This window comes from Melanotaenia boesemani, chromosome 18 (genome assembly GCF_017639745.1).
Source record: "Melanotaenia boesemani isolate fMelBoe1 chromosome 18, fMelBoe1.pri, whole genome shotgun sequence".
Classification (NCBI taxonomy): Eukaryota; Metazoa; Chordata; class Actinopteri; order Atheriniformes; family Melanotaeniidae; genus Melanotaenia; species Melanotaenia boesemani.
Window position 1 is genome coordinate 12,233,034 of NC_055699.1, and position 19,576 is coordinate 12,252,609.

At 39.2% G+C, this 19,576-nt stretch overlaps 3 protein-coding genes across 3 annotated transcripts in view; all 3 read right to left on the reverse strand.

Moving 5' to 3' along the window:
- Nucleotides 1–239: 239 nt before the first annotated feature.
- Nucleotides 240–3,554, reverse strand: myd88 (MYD88 innate immune signal transduction adaptor). The gene is made up of 5 exons (XM_041968750.1): nt 3,124–3,554; nt 2,422–2,553; nt 1,442–1,619; nt 1,065–1,156; nt 240–974 (listed from the first exon to the last, which is right to left on the reverse strand). Exons 1-5 carry the CDS (start codon nt 3,431–3,433, stop codon nt 820–822), a joined length of 867 nt encoding a protein of 288 aa, XP_041824684.1. The 5' UTR covers nt 3,434–3,554; the 3' UTR covers nt 240–819.
- Nucleotides 3,555–3,615: 61 nt separating this feature from the next.
- cry-dash (cryptochrome DASH) lies at nt 3,616–10,584 on the reverse strand. The gene is made up of 14 exons (XM_041968735.1): nt 10,338–10,584; nt 9,022–9,194; nt 8,542–8,635; nt 8,308–8,438; nt 8,011–8,159; nt 7,485–7,573; nt 7,286–7,359; nt 7,106–7,195; nt 6,914–6,993; nt 6,765–6,824; nt 6,518–6,675; nt 6,221–6,340; nt 5,860–6,036; nt 3,616–4,410 (listed from the first exon to the last, which is right to left on the reverse strand). Exons 1-14 carry the CDS (start codon nt 10,398–10,400, stop codon nt 4,303–4,305), a joined length of 1,566 nt encoding a protein of 521 aa, XP_041824669.1. The 5' UTR covers nt 10,401–10,584; the 3' UTR covers nt 3,616–4,302.
- A 486-nt stretch (nt 10,585–11,070) lies between these two features.
- map3k22 (mitogen-activated protein kinase kinase kinase 22) overlaps nt 11,071–19,576 on the reverse strand; it is a 37,866-nt gene continuing 29,360 nt past the window's right edge. Inside the window, exons 14-18 of the mRNA XM_041968729.1 lie at nt 18,151–18,299; nt 17,903–18,034; nt 16,859–16,988; nt 15,411–15,588; nt 11,071–13,162 (exon numbers count right to left, since the gene is read on the reverse strand). Coding sequence (XP_041824663.1) covers nt 12,934–13,162; nt 15,411–15,588; nt 16,859–16,988; nt 17,903–18,034; nt 18,151–18,299 — 818 coding nt within the window. The 3' untranslated portion in view covers nt 11,071–12,933. The remainder of the gene's footprint in view (nt 13,163–15,410; nt 15,589–16,858; nt 16,989–17,902; nt 18,035–18,150; nt 18,300–19,576) is intronic.

Below are 19,576 nucleotides of genomic sequence, written 5' to 3' on the forward strand. Positions count from 1 at the left end.
ATCAGTCCACGAAGATCCTGTCCTCTGATTGGGCAACGCAGCTCATGCTGCCCCGTGATTGGATATGATGGTGTTAACAGTGAAGTTCCTCTTTATAGTATTATATGAGGGAGACCTCTGCTGGTGGATGATTTTTTTAACTCAAACACAGGACTTACACAATCATGCGCAACATTTTGCTTTCATGACTGTACACATACAAAATAAATAAACCTTACCCTGAAAATTTAGTTTATTTATTTATTTAACAAAATCATATTTCAATCATTAAAAAAACACCTCATTAAAAATACAACATGTGAAAACAGGTCAAATGAGAGAAAAAGACAAGCTGTCTATTGAACTGAGCATATAAAAGTACCACTTACAATAGCTGTTCCTTTTCAGCCTCAATCTCATCTAGACAAATATGAGGAAGTGACCCCCCACCCACGCACACGTTTTTACAGATAATAAAGTACACTTCACATTCCTTATAAACAGATATGCCACATAAAACACAAAAGCAGTGTTAGGCAAGCCTTGTGACTTTTGCAATTTCAGTAGCATAATAATAAAAATGTCTGCAGGGAAATTAGCTGATATATGGTAATCTTGTGCAGCTTGAGATTTATAATTACTATATACAAACATCTGTGTAATCTACAAAGAAAAGCTAAATGTAAGTATTACAATGTGCAGGAAAATTATTAATGAATTCTAATGTTAGCAGAATGCAGACTACAAGCTTTCCTTATATCTGTAACATTTGGGGACTGTCCAACATAAAATATGCAATGACAAAAAAAGGCACTTTTACAGTTGCTGACTGATCCATGATTACGGCAGCGAGAGAGCTTTGGCAAGCCGTACCCAGAACCACGCCTGGGTGCATGGCCGGGTGTAGTCACATACAGTCAGGAAGCGCAATATGCTGGGGAACGGCTTTGTCATTGACTTGTATTTAACAGGAATGAGTCGTTTAGTTCGAGCTCCTGTAAAAGAATTAAAAGCTGATTATGCACAAGCTTATGTCAGAAAAATGAATAAGAAACTGTTTACATAAATAAAAATATCTACTTTACCAGGGCAGAGGCTGAGAGCGAACTTGGTTTGAAAGTCGCATGCATCGCTGTCGAGATATTCATCAGAAATAACCACTACCATCCTCTTACACCTACACAGATAGACAAATATGTTACAGTCATTTGCAAAAATGTGGCAAATAAAAAGTTAAGACATTGCGAAAGGCACAAAGTCTTTCTCACAGGTGGCTTTCTGTATCTGAATTTAAAATGAAATTGTGCTTGAGTCAAGTTACCCTTCCATAAACTTTCACTGAAACTTTCATGTTGCAATGAAAAATTTTCACTGTCACACCTGGCCCAAAGTGCTTGTGTTGTCTTTTGCTAAATAAGAGTTAAAAAGGAAAATAAACAAAGAAATTGTAACGATGCTGCACCTTCGTTCAATGAGTTCGCTGGTGATGGTCCACACACAGGAGCCTGGGAGGACATCTCTGTCAAACACACACAGTTTCAGCCTGTACTCTGTCTGTTCCAGCTCTCGGATCATTTCATGGACAAACTCAAAGTCGCTCTGGCAGTAGCAGATGAAAGCATCAAACATCTCTGGAGAGCCTGGTTCAATTAAAATTAAGAAGACTTCATTAATACATTACTGGAAAAAAAAAAAAAAAGAGAGAAGTGACAGGATGTTCGAAAGTGAAATGCAGAGGCACAAGAAGGAAACCACAAGCTTGAGCAGGAAAAACAAGGTGGAACAAGGTTGCAAAACTGCGATTAGCACCAAGGATAAAACGTAACACTAAAGCGAAGTTTAAGCATTTCCTGTCTGATAATTTCCCATGAAAAAAAAAGACAATGTGATATCCGAATTAGATTTAAACAAATACACTTGCTACCATGAATGCACTGAAAAGATGGGTTTTAAACTTAAAAGATGAAGAAATTATTTGTTACAAGAGAGCATTTTGCTAACCTGGATGAGTTATTTAGCCACAAATAGTTTTCAGTTTAGTTTATGACTTTCTTTTAAATGACTGTTTTAATGCCTATTGATTTGTTATACAGACTGTAATCCTGTTGTTGAGTAGTTTAAATTTTTCTCTACTTCTGATAGTGGAGTAAAAGGTACACCATTACTTATTCCTCTATTTAAGCTAAATTAATTGATATATCCCTACTGTACAAACTGGCAGTCTAAAAGAAGCTCTACAGTACCATGTGGCAACAACATCCTCTTTCAGAAAAGCAATTTAACTTCTGTTAAATAACATAGACTGTGCAGATGAGGCAAACTAATCAACAATGACAGGGGTGGATGGCAGGTATGACAAAAATCAGTCTGTTACACCAGTAACGTTGACTTCTATGTGTTGGCAGTATCATTGTGAGAAACAAAGTTTATACAAACACTGACCTTCAGGGTCATCCTCCACAGTGATGCCAAACCTCTCTGGGGTGCGTGGTACACAGCTGTCAACCTCAGGAACCTGAACTGGAGGCTCAGATTTCTTTTTCAAATTTTCAAGATACCTCCTGATATCCTCATCTGGTATAAGGAAATAAAGTTAATTAATTTTAAACACACATGCACACAAAATATACATATGTAGGTGGAAATATTTCCAGTATTTAACGTAGGCCATTACAGAAATGTCATGAGCTGGTTGCTACATTAACAAATACTATGTTTTTAAGGCTTTCCTGACCATGTGCAAATACATTTTTGCGCAAAAAAGTGCATTTTCACATCACAAGTGGTCAAAATGGCTTGGCCCCATTATGACGCAATGGCACCTCAGTATCAGTCAAAGTTCAGGAGCTGATACGAAGCCACGTTTGTATTTGGTCCCGATTTAGGTTGGTATAAATGAGGCTAAATGTTGCTACTGATTCTACTGACCTAAACTTGCAACCATCACTGGGCCAGAAGTGACTCACCGGAACACACATCATAAGCGGACTTTATCTGCCAACGTTTGCGCTACTTCCTTAATTACAGGAACAAAAAATAACTCAAGCTATTCAGTCATTTATTAACATGGACTTGCAGCATAACAAATTAAAAAGCATTTTTTAAAAAACATTTAAAAATTGGATTTCAGTGACAGCTGCGCACCTATCAAAGGACGAAGATCTTCCACAATGTCTTTTCTCTCCACCTCATCGAGGATTGACAACAACTTTCCCACCGAAGTATCTGTGGTCCGAGCCTGCCAGTCCTCCAGGACGGTTTTAGTTGGGTTTTTGGACACTTCATAGTTCTTTATCTCCAGGTACGTGAAGCCCATGGCCTCTGCAACAGCCATCCAGTCGGCGGCCACCGTGTGCTTGGGGTTCAGATAAAGTCCTAACTTTTTCCTCACGGTCACGTTGAGCGCAACCATAGGAATAGTCTCCAAGTCCACATCTGGGTCAAGACAGGCCATGTTCGCAGAAAATCTCCGAGACACGATGGGCTTTGGTTAAAGTTAGAAAAACGCAAACATTGCAATGGCAGACGTGATTTGGGAGGTTGTACCAAGCACTGCCCACCTGAATTAGGAACAAGGAAGTGATGTGAAAGCGGTTTTTTTTTTTTTTTTTTTTTTTTTTTGTCTTTTTTTTGCGCGCGGCTGCAGCGTCACAAGGGAGAGGAGGTCTATGGAGGAGGATGCCTGTTTACTTTCTGAAGCCTCTGGTCACTTCTCTTTCACGTATGTTATGACAGTTCAATAACATACCTGAGGAAATAGATAACTAATGCTTACTAATAAACGGCTTATAGCAATGCCTATTTTAAGATGCAAAAAGGAGAGAAAAAAGAGGCGTGTTTAAGCGTTTCAGTTAGTCGTGTTTGGCTTCAGTAACACTGAAAGTTTATTCCTCCACATTGTCACAAGTAAAAGCAGAAAAGACGACCAGTAGGTACAGTTCCGTGCTTTTAAAGGTCTACTTTTAATAATTAAATAATAAAGTAAAAAAAAAATCCATTTTGCATTTTCTGTGTAACGCCCTCACATAAATAGAGCTTAAACATGAATAAAAAGTGCATAAAAGAAAACAGCAAGATGAAAACAAAGTTGATTTTAAAAAGCCAATTAAGAGAACCTTATAACTGATAACAAAGAAACACTCTTGTAGTTATTTTTACTTCTGCAGCTGCACAACAGGAAATGTAGATCCTCCATGGTAGATGTGGCCAAAAAAAAAAAAAAAAAACTTCCCCCAAAAAAACCAAATCTGCTGTGTGTGCAGCATTGATTTCACACAATCAATCCAAGTTTAAAATATCTGGATTGTCCATCTTCTGCACTGGTTACAGATTTTTGCTTCTTGAGAAATAAAAATCAATGCCTCGGTCTCGATGCTGTTTGGGAGTGTGTGATGGGCCTTTCTTTCCTTTTGCTGTAGGCCCTGAGCCACTCTGGAAAAAAACAAAAGGGACAACAAATGTATTGCTTATTAATGAAATTCCCATTCTTATATTACTTATATAATGTTAAGTACAAGTAAGTGTAACAATAGAACTATTTAAAAATGTATGTAAAAGTAAAATAATATCAGTAAAATTACATTAAAGTTTCAAAGGTACATTAAAGTACATTGAATATTAATAGTAAAAATGGTGCCTTTGCACAAAAGCCTCAGAAGGTTGGGTCCATGCTAGTGACTGCTTTGGTGCCCCTAAAGGTGATATGCAAAGAATCATGTTGTATAATTGACAACGGCCCTGCAGTGGACTGGCGATCTGTCCAGGGTGTACCCTGCCTCTTACCTAGTAGTTACTAGGATAGGCTTAAGCACCCCCATGACTCTGCATTGGAATAAGCAAGTATAGACAATGGATTAGTGGATATAATGGATTAATGGACAACAATATACACATGCTATACAACATAGCCCTTAAACATAAGTGTCTTCAGTCAGAGGCTATTTCAGCTTAGCTGCAATAAGATGCCAACAGCAGTAATGACTCTTTGATTGGCTTTAAGTTGAGACCAATTATCCGTACCTTAGGTTTTTTTTTTTTCTTTGTGATAGTGTCATGGCAAATCAGATTTGTGAAATAATTTTTAAAAATAGGGTTGAGAAGAATAAGGTAAAAGCAGTATTGTTTGACACAAAATCATATGAAATGTTTCTCTTAGCATCCATCAATTTACTATACCTGCTTATTCAAATTCAGGTTGCAGGGCCTGGAACCTATCCCAGCAGCTACTATACAAAAGGCAGGGTACATCCTAGATAGGTCAACAGACCATCGCAGGGCCATTGTTAATTACACAGACCCCTTTTTCTAATTTTCAGGAAATCTCAGAAATGGAAGAAGGAAGGGATTAGATTTTAGGGGTGATTCAAATCACTGCCTGGATCCAGGAATTTCTTTTAAGGATTCTTTATTATGGGGAGATAGGGATAATTTTGCCATTTGAGCATCTAACTCAAAAATAATGTCCAAAATCACTGGCAAAAAATATAATGGCTTGGCAGAGGTGTGTGCTCTCTAAGTGCTTATAGTGGCAAAATATTTTAATTTACAGTTTAAATAAAATCTTAAACTGAAAAGTTAATTATATTCATCAGAAAAAAAGGGAAAACATGATCAAATAGTCCTCTGAAATGTAGCAAAATAGCAGCACAAAACAAAATATCAAATCAAATCAATAAAATTTTCCCAAATATTTTATTTATTTAGTTCTCAAATAAACGTACTTCCATTCTACCACTTTTTTTAAAGAGTCATTATGGAGAACAAACTATGAGTTACTCTCTTTCACTCACACTAGGCAAAGCAAAAAATAATTATGCAGCGCATTTCATGCAAAAGCCAACCCAATGTGCACTATTCACTTCCCTTTTCTCCAACACTCACTGGTTTCTTGTTAAAGTGTCTGCTCCATTCAGGCGCTATGATGATAGGGGTAGGGTAGGTGTCACCAAGGGACACACAAGCATGTGACAGTGAGGCCAAGCTGAGGTTCCAGGGTGTGTGCACATCTGCTCCTCTGATATCCTTCAACTCTGGAATCCACCACCGCACGTAGTCACCCTGAACCAGATGAATGAGCTTTGATAAATCAGTCAGTGAAAACAGATTTTTTCATTTATACTCATGACATCAAACCCATCTGAAAGTGTGTCTCGTGTTTTGTGTTGAAGTGCAAACAATCCAACTACTGGGGAAAAAAAAAGAAGGGAAGTGAAACAAACAGTTAAGGCTTCTTTCAACATACATTACTATCATAGTCGAGGCCTTGTTTGATCATGTTGAACTTCCTGTTCTCTCTGGGGTCATTTCCGACACCAGCGCTGTAAAGCCAGTTGCCATAGTTGCTGCAGACATCGTGATCAATCTTAAGAGGAAAAATTGCTCTGATGAGGTTGAAGCACTAATGAGAATCAACATCCAAGCACATAAAAAAAAATAGATTCTGCTAATCTGCAAAATCTTGGTGATTAAATATGTTTTATGTCTGATAAATTATCACAATGATACAATATTTGTTTCAAACTTAAGCTACACTACATACCAGAAGATATTCAAACCACTCAGCTCCCATCCTCCAGTCAAGGCCCAGATCCTTTGTGAGGAAGCTTGCAACATTTTGCCGCCCCCTGTTGGACATGAAGCCCGTCATCGCCAACTCTCTCATGTTGGCATCCACAAAGGGCACCCCTGTGCGTCCCTCTACAAATGCACACAGTTCACACACTACTTCAGTGTATTTCTTTACAACAGAAAGAGATTTTCATAAAGTTCATTTTGTAAATACAAACCTTTCCATGCATCAAATAGCTTCATGTCCGTTTTCCATGGCATGGATTTGTCTTGAAGTCCTGAGTTTAAATTATAATATGAATGTTAGATTTATTTATAGCAATAATGAAGATGATAATAATAAAGAGAAAACATGAACCAATTTTACCTTTGATCTGAAACATTCGGTTTCCATACTTCACACCCACAAACTTAAAGTAGTCCCTCCACAAAAGCTCAAAAATTACCCTGTTGGATATAGTGTTGAAAAAAATTCTTTAGAACACACTAATTTTTTTCCATTTCTGTTTACTTTTTGACCTTAAAAAGAGCACGCATGAGTACCAGTGTGTGTACTAACCAGTAGGTGCTCTGATTGGCTGTCCGCTCTCTTTCATACTGTTTGTTCTGATGGTAAATATACCTGGGTGAAATGCAGCCCAGCGCCAGCCTGCAGTGTTCCAGTGTCACACCATTAGAAATATATTAAATCAGGCATAAGTTTTACTTGCAACTCCTTCAAGCATTCAATATTACTTACCAAGCAGAGAGTTTAGTGGAATAATCCACCCCGATCAAGCCGTTACGAGTCTCTTTGTAAGTTGCAACTGCATCCTACAATAAAAAAAACATGCTATAATTTCTTTTACATAAGCTTAAATTATAATAAATAAACATAGAAAATAGTTTAGTTTTGTAAATAGATTTTAATTTCTTTTAGGGATGGATGTAGAACTCACAGTGTCCCAGAAATAATGTTTCAGTCTGGCCAGAGCATGGCTTTCTCCTCCACTACAGGGGAAAGCAGATCGAGGATCAGCCACAGGCTCTGTAGGAACAAACAGCAGAAACATATCAGCATCAGGCCACCTCATACATTTTAAACTTTCACTGACGTACATTAAAACACAAAGAGTCATAAAAACTTAATCATATACATGGAAATCCAGCTGCTCTGCCTTCTTGCTGGATTTTAATGAGGAAATCTGTGCAACAGCAGTTCACCTATTGAATGCTAGAAGAGAGGCGATATGGACTAACTTAACTGAGTCACTATGTACTCGGAGAAATCTGTGCTTTCATAACACAAGCAGCATAAAGCTGTTTACAATCCACATATTATAAGTGAAAAGGCATGTGTGTTGGCAGTACTAGCAGAGGCGTAGTTTCATCAACTCTACACATTTAGAAAACACAAAGACATAAATGTAGAGGACATGAATGAAACCATTTACATTGAGCAGATAAGACATTATGATTATTCACCCGTCTGTTGCAGGTCCTCTGCTGAAGGAATAGCTCCTTCTTCAAGCCCTGGGGGAAGGGGATTTAGCCTCTCAGGAGTAGGAAACACAGGCCTCACTCTGCTCTGGCTCTCTACTGCCTTTCTGAACTGAGTGTAGACATCAGGCAACCTAACAAAACAAGAGGAAACATTACCCAGCATTCCCAGCACTTCTTACCAAGCACTATGTGCTAAATAAAAATAATACTTCCTCCCTAAAGAAGCTTGTCCAGCAGAAATCAGATGTTTTGTCAATATTAAACAATATCCTCCCACACCTGGATATGTGGTGGAATGGTAGATCATCTCTGTGGTACAGTGTAGAGCCCCAGCAGGTGTGAACTTTCACCTTCATCTGAGCACAGACTTCCTTCACTTTTTTCTCCACATTCAGCTCTTCTGAAGCAACCTGGGAAGTTAAAGCATAGGGGTAAAACTGTGTTCAAGTCACCAAACAGAGTTAGAAAGTTATGAATAATACCCCTGATAAGGAAAACGGGACATAAGACTACCTCCTCGTGGAACGCCACACTGCTAACAGAGCCAAGTTGCTTGATGAGGTCTGCAACCACCTCCTCTGGCTTACCCCTCCTTACCACCAGATTGCTGACACACACACACAAGTAGACACACATTAGTCTAAGTTCACACTGTGCCAGGCAAGCTGCATCCTGGGTAGAGGGCCAGTTGACCGGAAAAAGCAATGGGAACAATGTGTGCAGCAGCTATGTCAATGTAAACATAACCCCCTGTATGTCCAGGTGTGTCCTGATCCTGTTACATTTGTAATTCAGTCCTAGAAAGCTGAGAACAAGTTGTACACCCACAAGATGAGTGACAATGACAAGGCAAAAATTTCAGAATCGTTTTCCAGCCTTAAAATTAAACTGAGGTACTTTGGTGCTTCATCAGAAATAGTAAATCTGTAATATAAATTCAACAAATAAAGGGATGTAATATACAGAAAGAGAAGTAAGTGATGGCTGAATTACCTGCCCTTGCTGAGCAGAGTGTTTCTGAGGTCTCTGACACTTTCTAGTAAAAAGCGCAGACGGAATGGTCCAGTCTTTGGCAGGTTGAAGTTATAAGTTCCCACATAATGTCTGGGGTCGAAGCAGTAGAGGGGAACTATGTGCTCAGCATTTTTTTGAGCCCAGTGGAGAAGCTGCAAGTCAAGAATACAGTGTGAAGATTGGAATTAATCTCTCAGGAAAAACTGTGACAAAAAAACACCTGAATGGAATCAAAATACAACTCCAATTCCAAAAAGTTGGTATACTGTGTAAAACAGAAATAAAACAATGCATGATTTGCAAATTTCCTTGACACGTATTTTATTCTGGAAAGTGAAGTTGCTGGACATTCAGGGGATGAATGCTGCCCCATTCTTGTCTGATGCAAGATTCTAACTGCTCAACAGTTCTGGGTATCTGACTTTTCACTTCATGGAGCGCCAAATGTTTTCTATTGGTGAAAGGTCTGGCCTGCAGGCAGGTCAATTCAGAATCCAGGATGTGTTCCTGTGAAGACTTGCTAATGCGATGGATGCAGTATGTGTTTTAGCATTGTTTTGCTGAAATGTGCAATGTCTTTCCTGAAAGAGACTTTGTCTGGATAGGAGCAGATGATGTTCTAAAACCTCTATGTACTTTTCAGCATTAATGGAGCCTTGACAGATGTCATGTCAGCTACCCATGCCATGAGCACTAATGCAACCCCACACCAACAGAGATGCAGGTTTTTGTTCACTGATAACATCTGGACAGTCCCTTTCTTTTTCAGTCTGCAGGACATGGCATCCAAAAATAATTTGGCAACTGATTTCGTGCCGGTTAACCAAATTAGTTGTCAAATGCTCCTCTAATTGTTTTTGACTTGTGTCAGTTACTTTTCCAGCCTTTTTTATTGCCCTTGCTCCCACTTTTTTGAGAAGTGTTGCTGTCATCAAATTCTAAATTGGCTAATATGTTCCAGGAAATGGCAAAATGTCTCAGTTGCAACATCTGATGTGTTGTTAATGCTTTTATTCTGAAGAAGACCATGGACCGGAAGTACAACCGGAAGTACATTAATGTTCACGCCTGTAAGCAACTAAGAGCTTCTACCTTGAAGCCAGTTTAAACGTTGAAATGTTTCTGTAATAAAACTTGTTACATTCTAACAGTAATTTACATCTACACACACACACACATAAATATATATATATATTTATATATGTGTGTGTGTAAAGAGATGTGTTAGCTTAAGTTACGTCTGCAAATACTCAAATAAAGCCGGAATTCATTTCCTTGCGATTTTATATTCTTACCTCATTGTCGTGGACACGCAGGTCGTTCCTTAACAAGCATATTACCGTACGGGAGGCAGACATGGTTGTTTAGTAGGCACAACAACAGTGGTTTATATCTGAGGCAGCAAAAAACCCTCCGTCCTAGTTGGGAGAGCGGCGTCCTTTGCTCGGTGCTGCTACCGCTGCTGCTCTCGTGTGTGACCGTCACGTTTTCAGTCACGATGTTACAAAACGAGAGGTTTTGTAAGACTGTTTAATAACACCTGCTCAAACAGCTTGACTGATTTTGTCACTCAGACTGTATTATTTTCTGTTGTGAATTTGTTTACCTATGCCTATGCTTTTATCTGTTGACTTTTGTTTGTATCACGTGTAGAAATTACGTTGTTTTTAACGTTTTAAAAATATTTTAATTTTTTTGTATGTTCAGTTTTTGTGTTCTTGCTTATTATTGTTGTTGGGGTTTGAGAATAATTATGTGCATTTTATTGTATAAATACAATAAAAGTCTTATACAATGGCTCTTTATAATGACTAATTACTCTGTTCATACATCAGTGTTAATTTTCTTTAGAAGTTAAAGTGTCATTCAAGTAAATTTCACCACAGACTGAATAAAATAATGTAAAAATATATGTGAACTTAAATGAAAAAGTAAGAGGTAAATGTGGATGAAACTAGAATAAGAACTGTTTTTCTCCTTTCTAAAGACCCTTTAATTACATGATAAAAATTGCACACAAAAGCAGTCTTAGATCTTTGATTTATTAAGTTAAATGTACAAAAGATCAGTGACTTGTTACATTTCATGTTTCAAGGCTTTGTCATTAAGACAAAAGAAATTCTGTCCCAATCGAAAACCTCCCAGTCTTTTCATACTGCCAGCTCTCAAAGAGACAATTATACATACTCCTGTTGAAATCACAGTAGTCTACTGTATAATGTAGCTATTTCATCAAATTTGTATATAATGTAAAAGAAAATTCATATAAAAGTGCAGAACAACATGTATTTACAGTATTTTTTTTCAATATAAAAAGAACTTCAGCAAATCCTGGGTGTGCTCTCTTACTGAACAGCTGCTCACCTAACCTAAGGAAGCTCTCCGCTTTGGCAGTGAACATTTGTGTTTACAAGCAGGTTTAGATAAGGCACTGACAAGGGTTAAAAAAGATTTGATCATTTCTTAAGTGCCACTGTATTACAGCCAGCCACTACTCCTCTGACATAAGTCTCCCCATCATTATTCTCTAAAGAATACAGCATTTATTTCCATCTTGATGCGCTCTGATGGTCTGTAATGTAATGCTTCAGTTCTGCTGACATTACACAGAGCAAGATGTGCTGTCAAGTCAGAAAATGGCCCATTTGAATGGAGTGATAGGCTACATGAAGGCATAGGGTAACTGGATTTATAATGAACTTGCAACAAGAACGTAAATGAGACACTTCCTTCAATCTGTTTTTATGATTGTTTTAAAGCAACACAATGATGTCAATGCATCTGATTTGGTCAGTGCAGTCTATGGTGCACAAAGCTGCCATAACACAGAAAAGGCTGTAGGGTTCTGAGGTTTAAAAAAATGTTCAAGGTGACTAATACTGCACGCTAACTTTGAGTTTTCTGTCTCTGCTATTTTTCTTTGGCCACTTCTGAAAGGAGCAAGGCTTGCTGCATGGGGAAGTGGAATGAAGGTCATTAACTTCAACTGCAGAGTTGCTATTGCTTAAGAGACATTGCATGCTAACGCAGAGGTTTGGTTTTCTTTTTCTTTACATTGGAACACAGTTCTTACTATGACGTTATAAAAATGCATCAAATAGAAAAATATCTCCTCGGTTGATTATCTTGCATGTGTAAATGTGTCAATGCATGATATCAAAAGTGCAACTTGACAATCCTTCTGAATGGGGTTGGGAGTGCTATGACAGCAGGGAAAGGGCAACTTTAGAAAAAAAGACATTCTTACTTACAAACTTATTGTAAGGCGTTGATGAAAAGACACTTATATTTTCTCAAGGGTGGCAATAGAAATCTCATCTGCTGACTGTGTTGTATAAAAATATTTTACCATTTTAAGCCCACTTACAGCTATTTTAGGCTGTTGAGTAACTTACAGTACTATCAGGTGTCAAAACTGGTAAATCACAGTGTCTACATGATCTAGAGACACTGATCTGTGGCAGTACATGTGTGTAATGCGAGAACCAAAAATCTTCAGGCACCACTTTGCTTTAACTTAGGCCACTTTTCTTTCTCTTATTAAAAGATAGCAGTCTGTAGCTTGTGAGACTGCTAAGTGCCTTCTTGTCGGTTCCCTCCTGAAGGAACACAGAGCAGCGCCTTGAAGGACTCTGGAGGTCTGACAGTGGTCAACCTGGCCTCTCAGGAAACGGTCTGGGTTGAGCTAGTTTGTGAGAGATGCAAGAGTCCTGACAAGGCAGACACTGGTGATCGATGGCAGGACAGGGAGCTGGAGTGTTGCTGAACCCTGGAACCAGGTGACAGGAGGAGGGAGCTCTGGGGTCGGGGCGAGTCGGAGAAGAAGGGAGGCGCTGGGACCATGGAGGCCTTGCAGGCAGGGTAAGGGACAGGGGAAAGTGTCCACAGGTCTCAGAAGCTGCCCTGGACAAACGGGTGGCTGAGCAATATATCTGCGGTGGGCCGCCACTTCTCCTCCACAAAGACTTGTCTCAGGAAGTCCCTGCACGCATCGGACACACCCTCTGGAAGCATGGGCTTCGTAGGCTGGGTAGCAATCTTAAAAATGGCTGCCATGGCCTCGTACTCAGCCCATGGGGGTTTCTGAGTCAACATCTCAACAACGGTGCAGGCAACACTCCTAAAGAAAAACAACACAACAGTAAATGTTAGTTTGCCTGCAGATCACAAGTCATTTTTAAGCAAACAGTTTTTTTCTAAAATTACATAAAAACTTTAAACCTTTATTCATGAGACACAGGTACAAGGGGACATGTGAGGCTTTTCACTATGTTTTTCAGTGTGTTTATAGACCAACTTTATTATGCTTCAACCAGAGGTTGGCAACTCCGGTCCTCGAGAGCTGCAGTCCTGCAGGTTTTAGATGTTCACCTGCTCAAACACACCTGATTCAAATGCTTGCCAAGCTTGTCAACAGCTTGCCTAATCTGCTCAGTGACTCATTAATTTGAAACAGGTGTGTTGAAACAGGGAAAATCTGAAACTTGCAGGATTATAGCACATAGTTGACTACCCCGTGTTTAGACGATTTAAAAAAATGTAGAATTCAATTTTAATAACACACAAAACCTGGGAGAGAGCTGTTGTGTTTCCTCACCTTTCCTTTAAATGACATTTTTTACATAGTTTGAGAACTGAGGATCATAACTGTGGAGGAATCTGTTTCTTTTCTATATTTTTTCAATAGGCAGCAAGATCCAAACTGCAGGTAGGCCAGTCAAGCACACACACTCTGTGTCTGTGAAGTCATACTGTTGTAAGTCAAGCAGAATGAGGTCTGGCATTGTCCTGCTGAAATAATCATGGACTTCCTAGAAAAAGGCATCACCTTGATGGGAGTATATTTCTGAAATTCCAGTATCCATCCCTGTTACCTTCACAGATCTGCAAGTCATCCATAGTCATTGATGCAACCCCCATATTATCAAAGACTGGCTGTTGCACTTTTTACTGGTAATAGCCTGGTTAGTCTTTCTTACTTCTGACATTTAGAATCAGACATCAGATTTTTCTCAAAAGCAGCTGAGACTTGGACTAATCTGACCACAGAACATGTCCATCACCTTTCTATCCATCTGAGATTAACTCAGCTAACTTTATATACAGCTTCCTTCTTGTGTGATACGGTTTAAGGTGACAGTTCTGGTTGAAGTAGCTGACTGTGTTGAGTGAAAGTTGTTTTCCAAGTTACAGCCAAGTTCATATGGTTATACTGAGTGGGTGGTATGATGATCTCTCATGCAGAGCTGCCTGAGGGTTTGTATGTCAGATTCATTCAACAGTGGTTCCTTGATCGTTATGCACCAAAATTTTTCCAGACTGTTTAAAACGTCTCAGTATTCTGTACGTGGATGTAGAAAGGTCAAAATTCTTTGCACTTTTGCACTGAGATAAGTTTTTTTTTTAATACTAATCAATGATTCTCCGACAGAGTTCAGTACAAAAGTGGTGAGCATCAACCCATCTTTGTTAGGAAAAAAACTAAGTTCTGGTAATTGTTTTTTTTTTTTTTGTTTGTTTGTTTCTTCTTTTATATCCAATCATGACACCCTCACCTGCCACCAATCAAACTAAATACAATGAAATTGACCAGTTAAAGCAATGAAAATCAAATTAATTAATGGTTCAAACAAATTAACAAAACACAGATTAATGTTTTCCTTTCTGGGGCAATAAAGTTTGTAAAATGTCAATATATTTTGTATACATACTGGCCTCGTTCACATGTTTAAATATACTGCAATTCACTGTAACAACTCTGCAACTATTCTGCCAGATTTCACCTGTAATACTGATGCAGGGTGCCCATACTTGTGCTTTTAGTCTATTTATGTTCAAATAGGTTGTATTTTACTCATTCACAATATTCTAACCCAACATTTGATCAGAAATTCCAAATTTTTTGTCTGCCATTAAAATTATTTGACGGTCAACTTAGTTTTTATACTGTTATTTTTGCTAATTGCAACTACAATGAAAACTCATCTACTGATACATAAAGTAGTGTTTGTATGTACATGTTTGTATTTGTTACTTTCTAAAATACCAATAGTCTGCCAACATCCCACATGATTTAACAGTTTATAGCTGCATTAAATATAAACTTCATAAATATATTTATTGCTATTGCACTGGATCACTTTATATCTTACAGATGTTCATTTAAATTTGTTCAACCCCGCCCTGATTTAATATTTCTGTTGTGGGACTAATGATGCCCAACACGTTGCCAGTATTTATTTATACAGATTTAATACCAACCTGATGAGGCTATTTCATTGCATTTACTCTTACAGTGTTTTTGCAGCAAAAGTCTCATATCCCCTCAAGGCCTTATTTATTTAATTTCTTTCTGATAGCATTCTTACCATACATCAGCTTTCCGGCCGTATCCCTCCCCATTAATGACTTCAGGGCTCATCCAGTAGGGGGTGCCAGTGACGGACTTGATTCCTGTACCTGACATGCAGATGGTCTGGATACGTTTGCTGGCTCCAAAGTCTCCGAGCTTCACGTTCCCTGAGGAGTCTCTCAGGATGTTAGCACCTGGTGGAACCAAACAAATGGAGCTCAGAGTTATTCAAGAGTCTCCTGAGAGCTGTCAACATCTTTTTAGGGGTAGAGAGAGTTTGGAGGTTCAGTTAGTGTGGTTATAAATTCCTGTGCCAGCACTTCAACAGACTTCAGGGGCTGACTTTTCCAACATCTTGAAAGGTCGTGAGTGGTGGAATACTGGCAAACTTATTCCCAAAAGAAAAACCAAAGAAGATCTCGCAGCCATCTATAAATACTACATTCCCTGGACTACACTAATATGTCTAGTCCAAAGTTGATCTTTCTTATACTCTCCTCTCTTGGAGATGCCCTTTTAGCTTACACGAATCAGAAACTGAAATACTGAATAAACTGATCCATCTGAGAAAGATCAGAACTCAAACTTTCTCCTCCTTGCTCAGTATTTTTTCCAACATGTAACTGTGTCCATCCCATTTCCTTCGGACACACCACTTGTTTGATCAGTGACTAATGCACACCACTTGTCACTCACCCTCCACACCCACAAAGGGATTAGACAGCTGCAGAGAAGAGATTGAGAGACTAAAATTGCAACCTTTACAGCTCACTTCTCCAGCCTGTTTCCACTGTGTGCACATCTATTATACTGTATAGATACAGCATGTAGGATGTGAAACTCTCCAATAAATCAGGTGATTAAATTTGTTTGGCTCTTTGGAACATGAATTTCACAGAAACCAGTGTTAATGTCATGGCTGTGTTGCCAAGCTCTAGTCAAAAACCACATGAGCTGACATCTTTTTTAAAGCAAGAAGAGGAGCTGCTTTGTGGAGAGGTGAGTTAACGCCATATTTTACACATGCAGAGCAGATTTAAGTGGAAAATCCCACCCACAATCACTCTCATAGAGCCAGGCTGAATCCCAAGTGACCCACTATCTTTTTTCCCCCAACAGACGGTACATTTCGCTCTTTCTTGTCCGGGACTTAACGAAGCAGCGACTCCCAGAGCTGTGGGCAGCTAAGCTAAAGCTTTTCCGTCCGGTGTTATGCATTTTTAGACCGGCCAATTTCACCAGCGTGAAGCCTAATATATCTCAAAGGGGAGTTCAAAATAGCACATTTTTCCAGGCTTGATCTGAATAGCTAAATAAGGAAATGCCAACAGGGATAAAAATGAATAAATCTGTAGTTTTCTCAGCAACATGCACAACAGCAACCATCAGATGTGTGAGTGTATATTTCTTGCAAATCCAATTAAAATCCTTCTCTGACCTTTGCTGGTTTGCAGTTTCGGTTACCTTTGATGTCTCTGTGTACAATCATGTTGCTGTGCAGGTAGGAGACTCCCTGGAGGATCTGTCTGCTGTATCTTCTTGTCACCTTCTCTGTCAGAGCTCCATAAGCTTTTAACTGGTCCTTTATTGAGCCCTGGAGAGGCAAAAAAGGGACAAAAGTTTTTAAAAGAATATGCGGATGCGAGGTTGGAAAAAGTAAGCTGGCTGTGACTCATTATTACTACTGACACTCTCAAGTGGAGTTATTTTGGGGTTTGGAAAAGAAGCCTTCAAGCCAATTTTCAAGTACAAAAACCAAATATATAAACACACAACATGCTGAAAGAAGTTTGCCTAATGTTGAGTCCAAACTGCCCCAGTGTGCTGCGTTTCCTTTCATTTCCCGTTTTGAGTTCCTCCCGAGGAAATCATGGGAGCAAAGACATGATCCACTAACACCCGTGACGTACCTTTGGTGAAAAAAAAACATCTCCCTTTTCACTTTCAGCTGTCAACAAGACACCTTAGCAGCTTTCTGTCTTTCAGAGGGACACCTGCCCCCGTCTTCCCTCACCCCCCACGGGGTCACTCAAATGTTATCGGTCAGCAACAGCAGTGCAGCCGTGCCGCGCGGTCACACAAAACCTTGGCTTTGTCAACTCCTTTCTTACCTCTGCCAGCTTCGCTGAAACATAAACATTTCCAATTTCCACACAATGTGTGACTAAGACGCTTAACCGTGCAGAGAAATAAAAAAAACAAAAAAAAAGCAGCTCAGGAGATATTGAAAACAGACTCTGGGATTTGGTCCACAGGCGACAGTCACTCGTTAAAATCCTCATTTAGTAAGAAAATGACCTCATAAAAGTAACTGCTCTGCTCACATTAACCATTAAGAATATGTTCACTGTCAGCTGGTGTGAGTTTCCAAATTGTTTTCTAGCAGATGTGGCCAGCGTGGGTTTGATGATGTTTGTCCTTAGACGTCTGTCCACCTATCTTAACAGCTCAAACTGCAACTTCACTTATTATACAACACAGTAAAATATCATGCTGTAGAATACACACCCCAGGCATGAACTCAACAAAAATGGTGAGTTTTCTCTGTTCGAGGTCCCGAAGGCAGCCATAGTACTGAACGATTCTCTCGTGTCGCAGATTCTTCAGCAGCTGAATCTCGCACTCCAGAGCATTCACTTCCTACAGAAAAAGAAATCACCTCTTAAAAATAAAAATCAGTCTTCTTGCGGCACATGCATTCAGTAAGAGGCTAACTCCAAACAGATGGGAGGTTTTTCCTGCAGCATAACTCTCACCTTGCTTGTTTCCTGACAGTCGGGATCAAAGGGCACCTGCTTGGCGGCCAGCTCGCGGCCCGTGTCGGCGTCGTAGCAGAGGTAGACTTCCCCAAACGCCCCTCGCCCCAGGAGCTTTCCCTGTCGCCAGTTGACTGGCGCCCGCGGTGCTGCAGAAACACAACACCAGATGATGAAAGCCCACCAGTAATTAATTTTGTTACAAAGCCCCCTAAGACAGTCAGCAACATTTTGATATAGTGTGCATCAACACCAAGGCTGTAAACTGTAACTCACACAATAAACCTCAAAAGACAAGACGTCAAATGTACCACAGTTTGCTCAATAACTCCTACCGCAGGCCCACTCAGATTGGGGGAAACCCCAGATATCACAGTCAGACTGTCAGACCGCAATCCACCGACACAAACTTGTCAAAACTTAGAAAGATCATCTCAGCAGCTCTCGCCCCTCAGACCCAGACTCTGAGACTTGGTTTGGACTTAGCAGGGTTTTTTTGTGGCTGTGATAAACTATTTGGTCGTGTGTGGGCGAGAGAGACACCAGAGACTGAGCAGTCGACCACAGTGTGCTGAGCCGAGCTCTGGCAGCATGACCAACATTCTGGGCAAACAGCACTTACAAACTGATCGAGGGCAGATGTCATCAATGAGCTCGAGACGTTTGGACGAGATGATGAGAGGAGAATTATGTATGCTGCCACTTACAGTATTACTGTTCATCACTTCTACTCCCTCTTACTTTGAATAAGTAAGAGTTAAAATATATTTGACAGCCATTGGAAAACAGATTATCCTTTATTCGCCTTTATCCACGATGGCCAAATACATCTACAATTTTGTCTGTTTTTATGGCTTTTGTCAACATTTTTTTCTGAGGGAAGACGGCCACACATTCAAATATTGAAGGGGAGTCATTTATTGTCATTTAGTTTCTCTGCAAAAGTTTTTTTATAATCCCTTCCACAAGCAGCCATGCAATAATAAGCCGAAAAAAGTCAAATCATTTATATTTTAGGATGTCAGTCATGAATTTTTCAATCAGACAATGAATGGATACAAAATAACTAAAAGCTCAACTAATGTGTTAATTAACAGTTATGTGTTTGCAATTTTTGCTGCTAATTTATAATCTAATTTAAATATTTTTAAATTCTGCTTCATAAAATGATACATTTTGATTTATTTTCTCTTAAATAAAAAGTTCCTTTTGGGGGTTAATAAAGTAATAAAAAAATTTTATTAAACCAAATATGTACTTCTTTGCTGATTATATCATCAAAATGGAATATGTTATGGTCCATTCATTAAAAAAATGTGATAACATCACTTTGGGCTGTTGGTAAACTACTTGAACCATTTAATCTGAGATGTAAACAATACTTACTTAATACAATTATCCACATCTCTTCTACAGACAATAACAA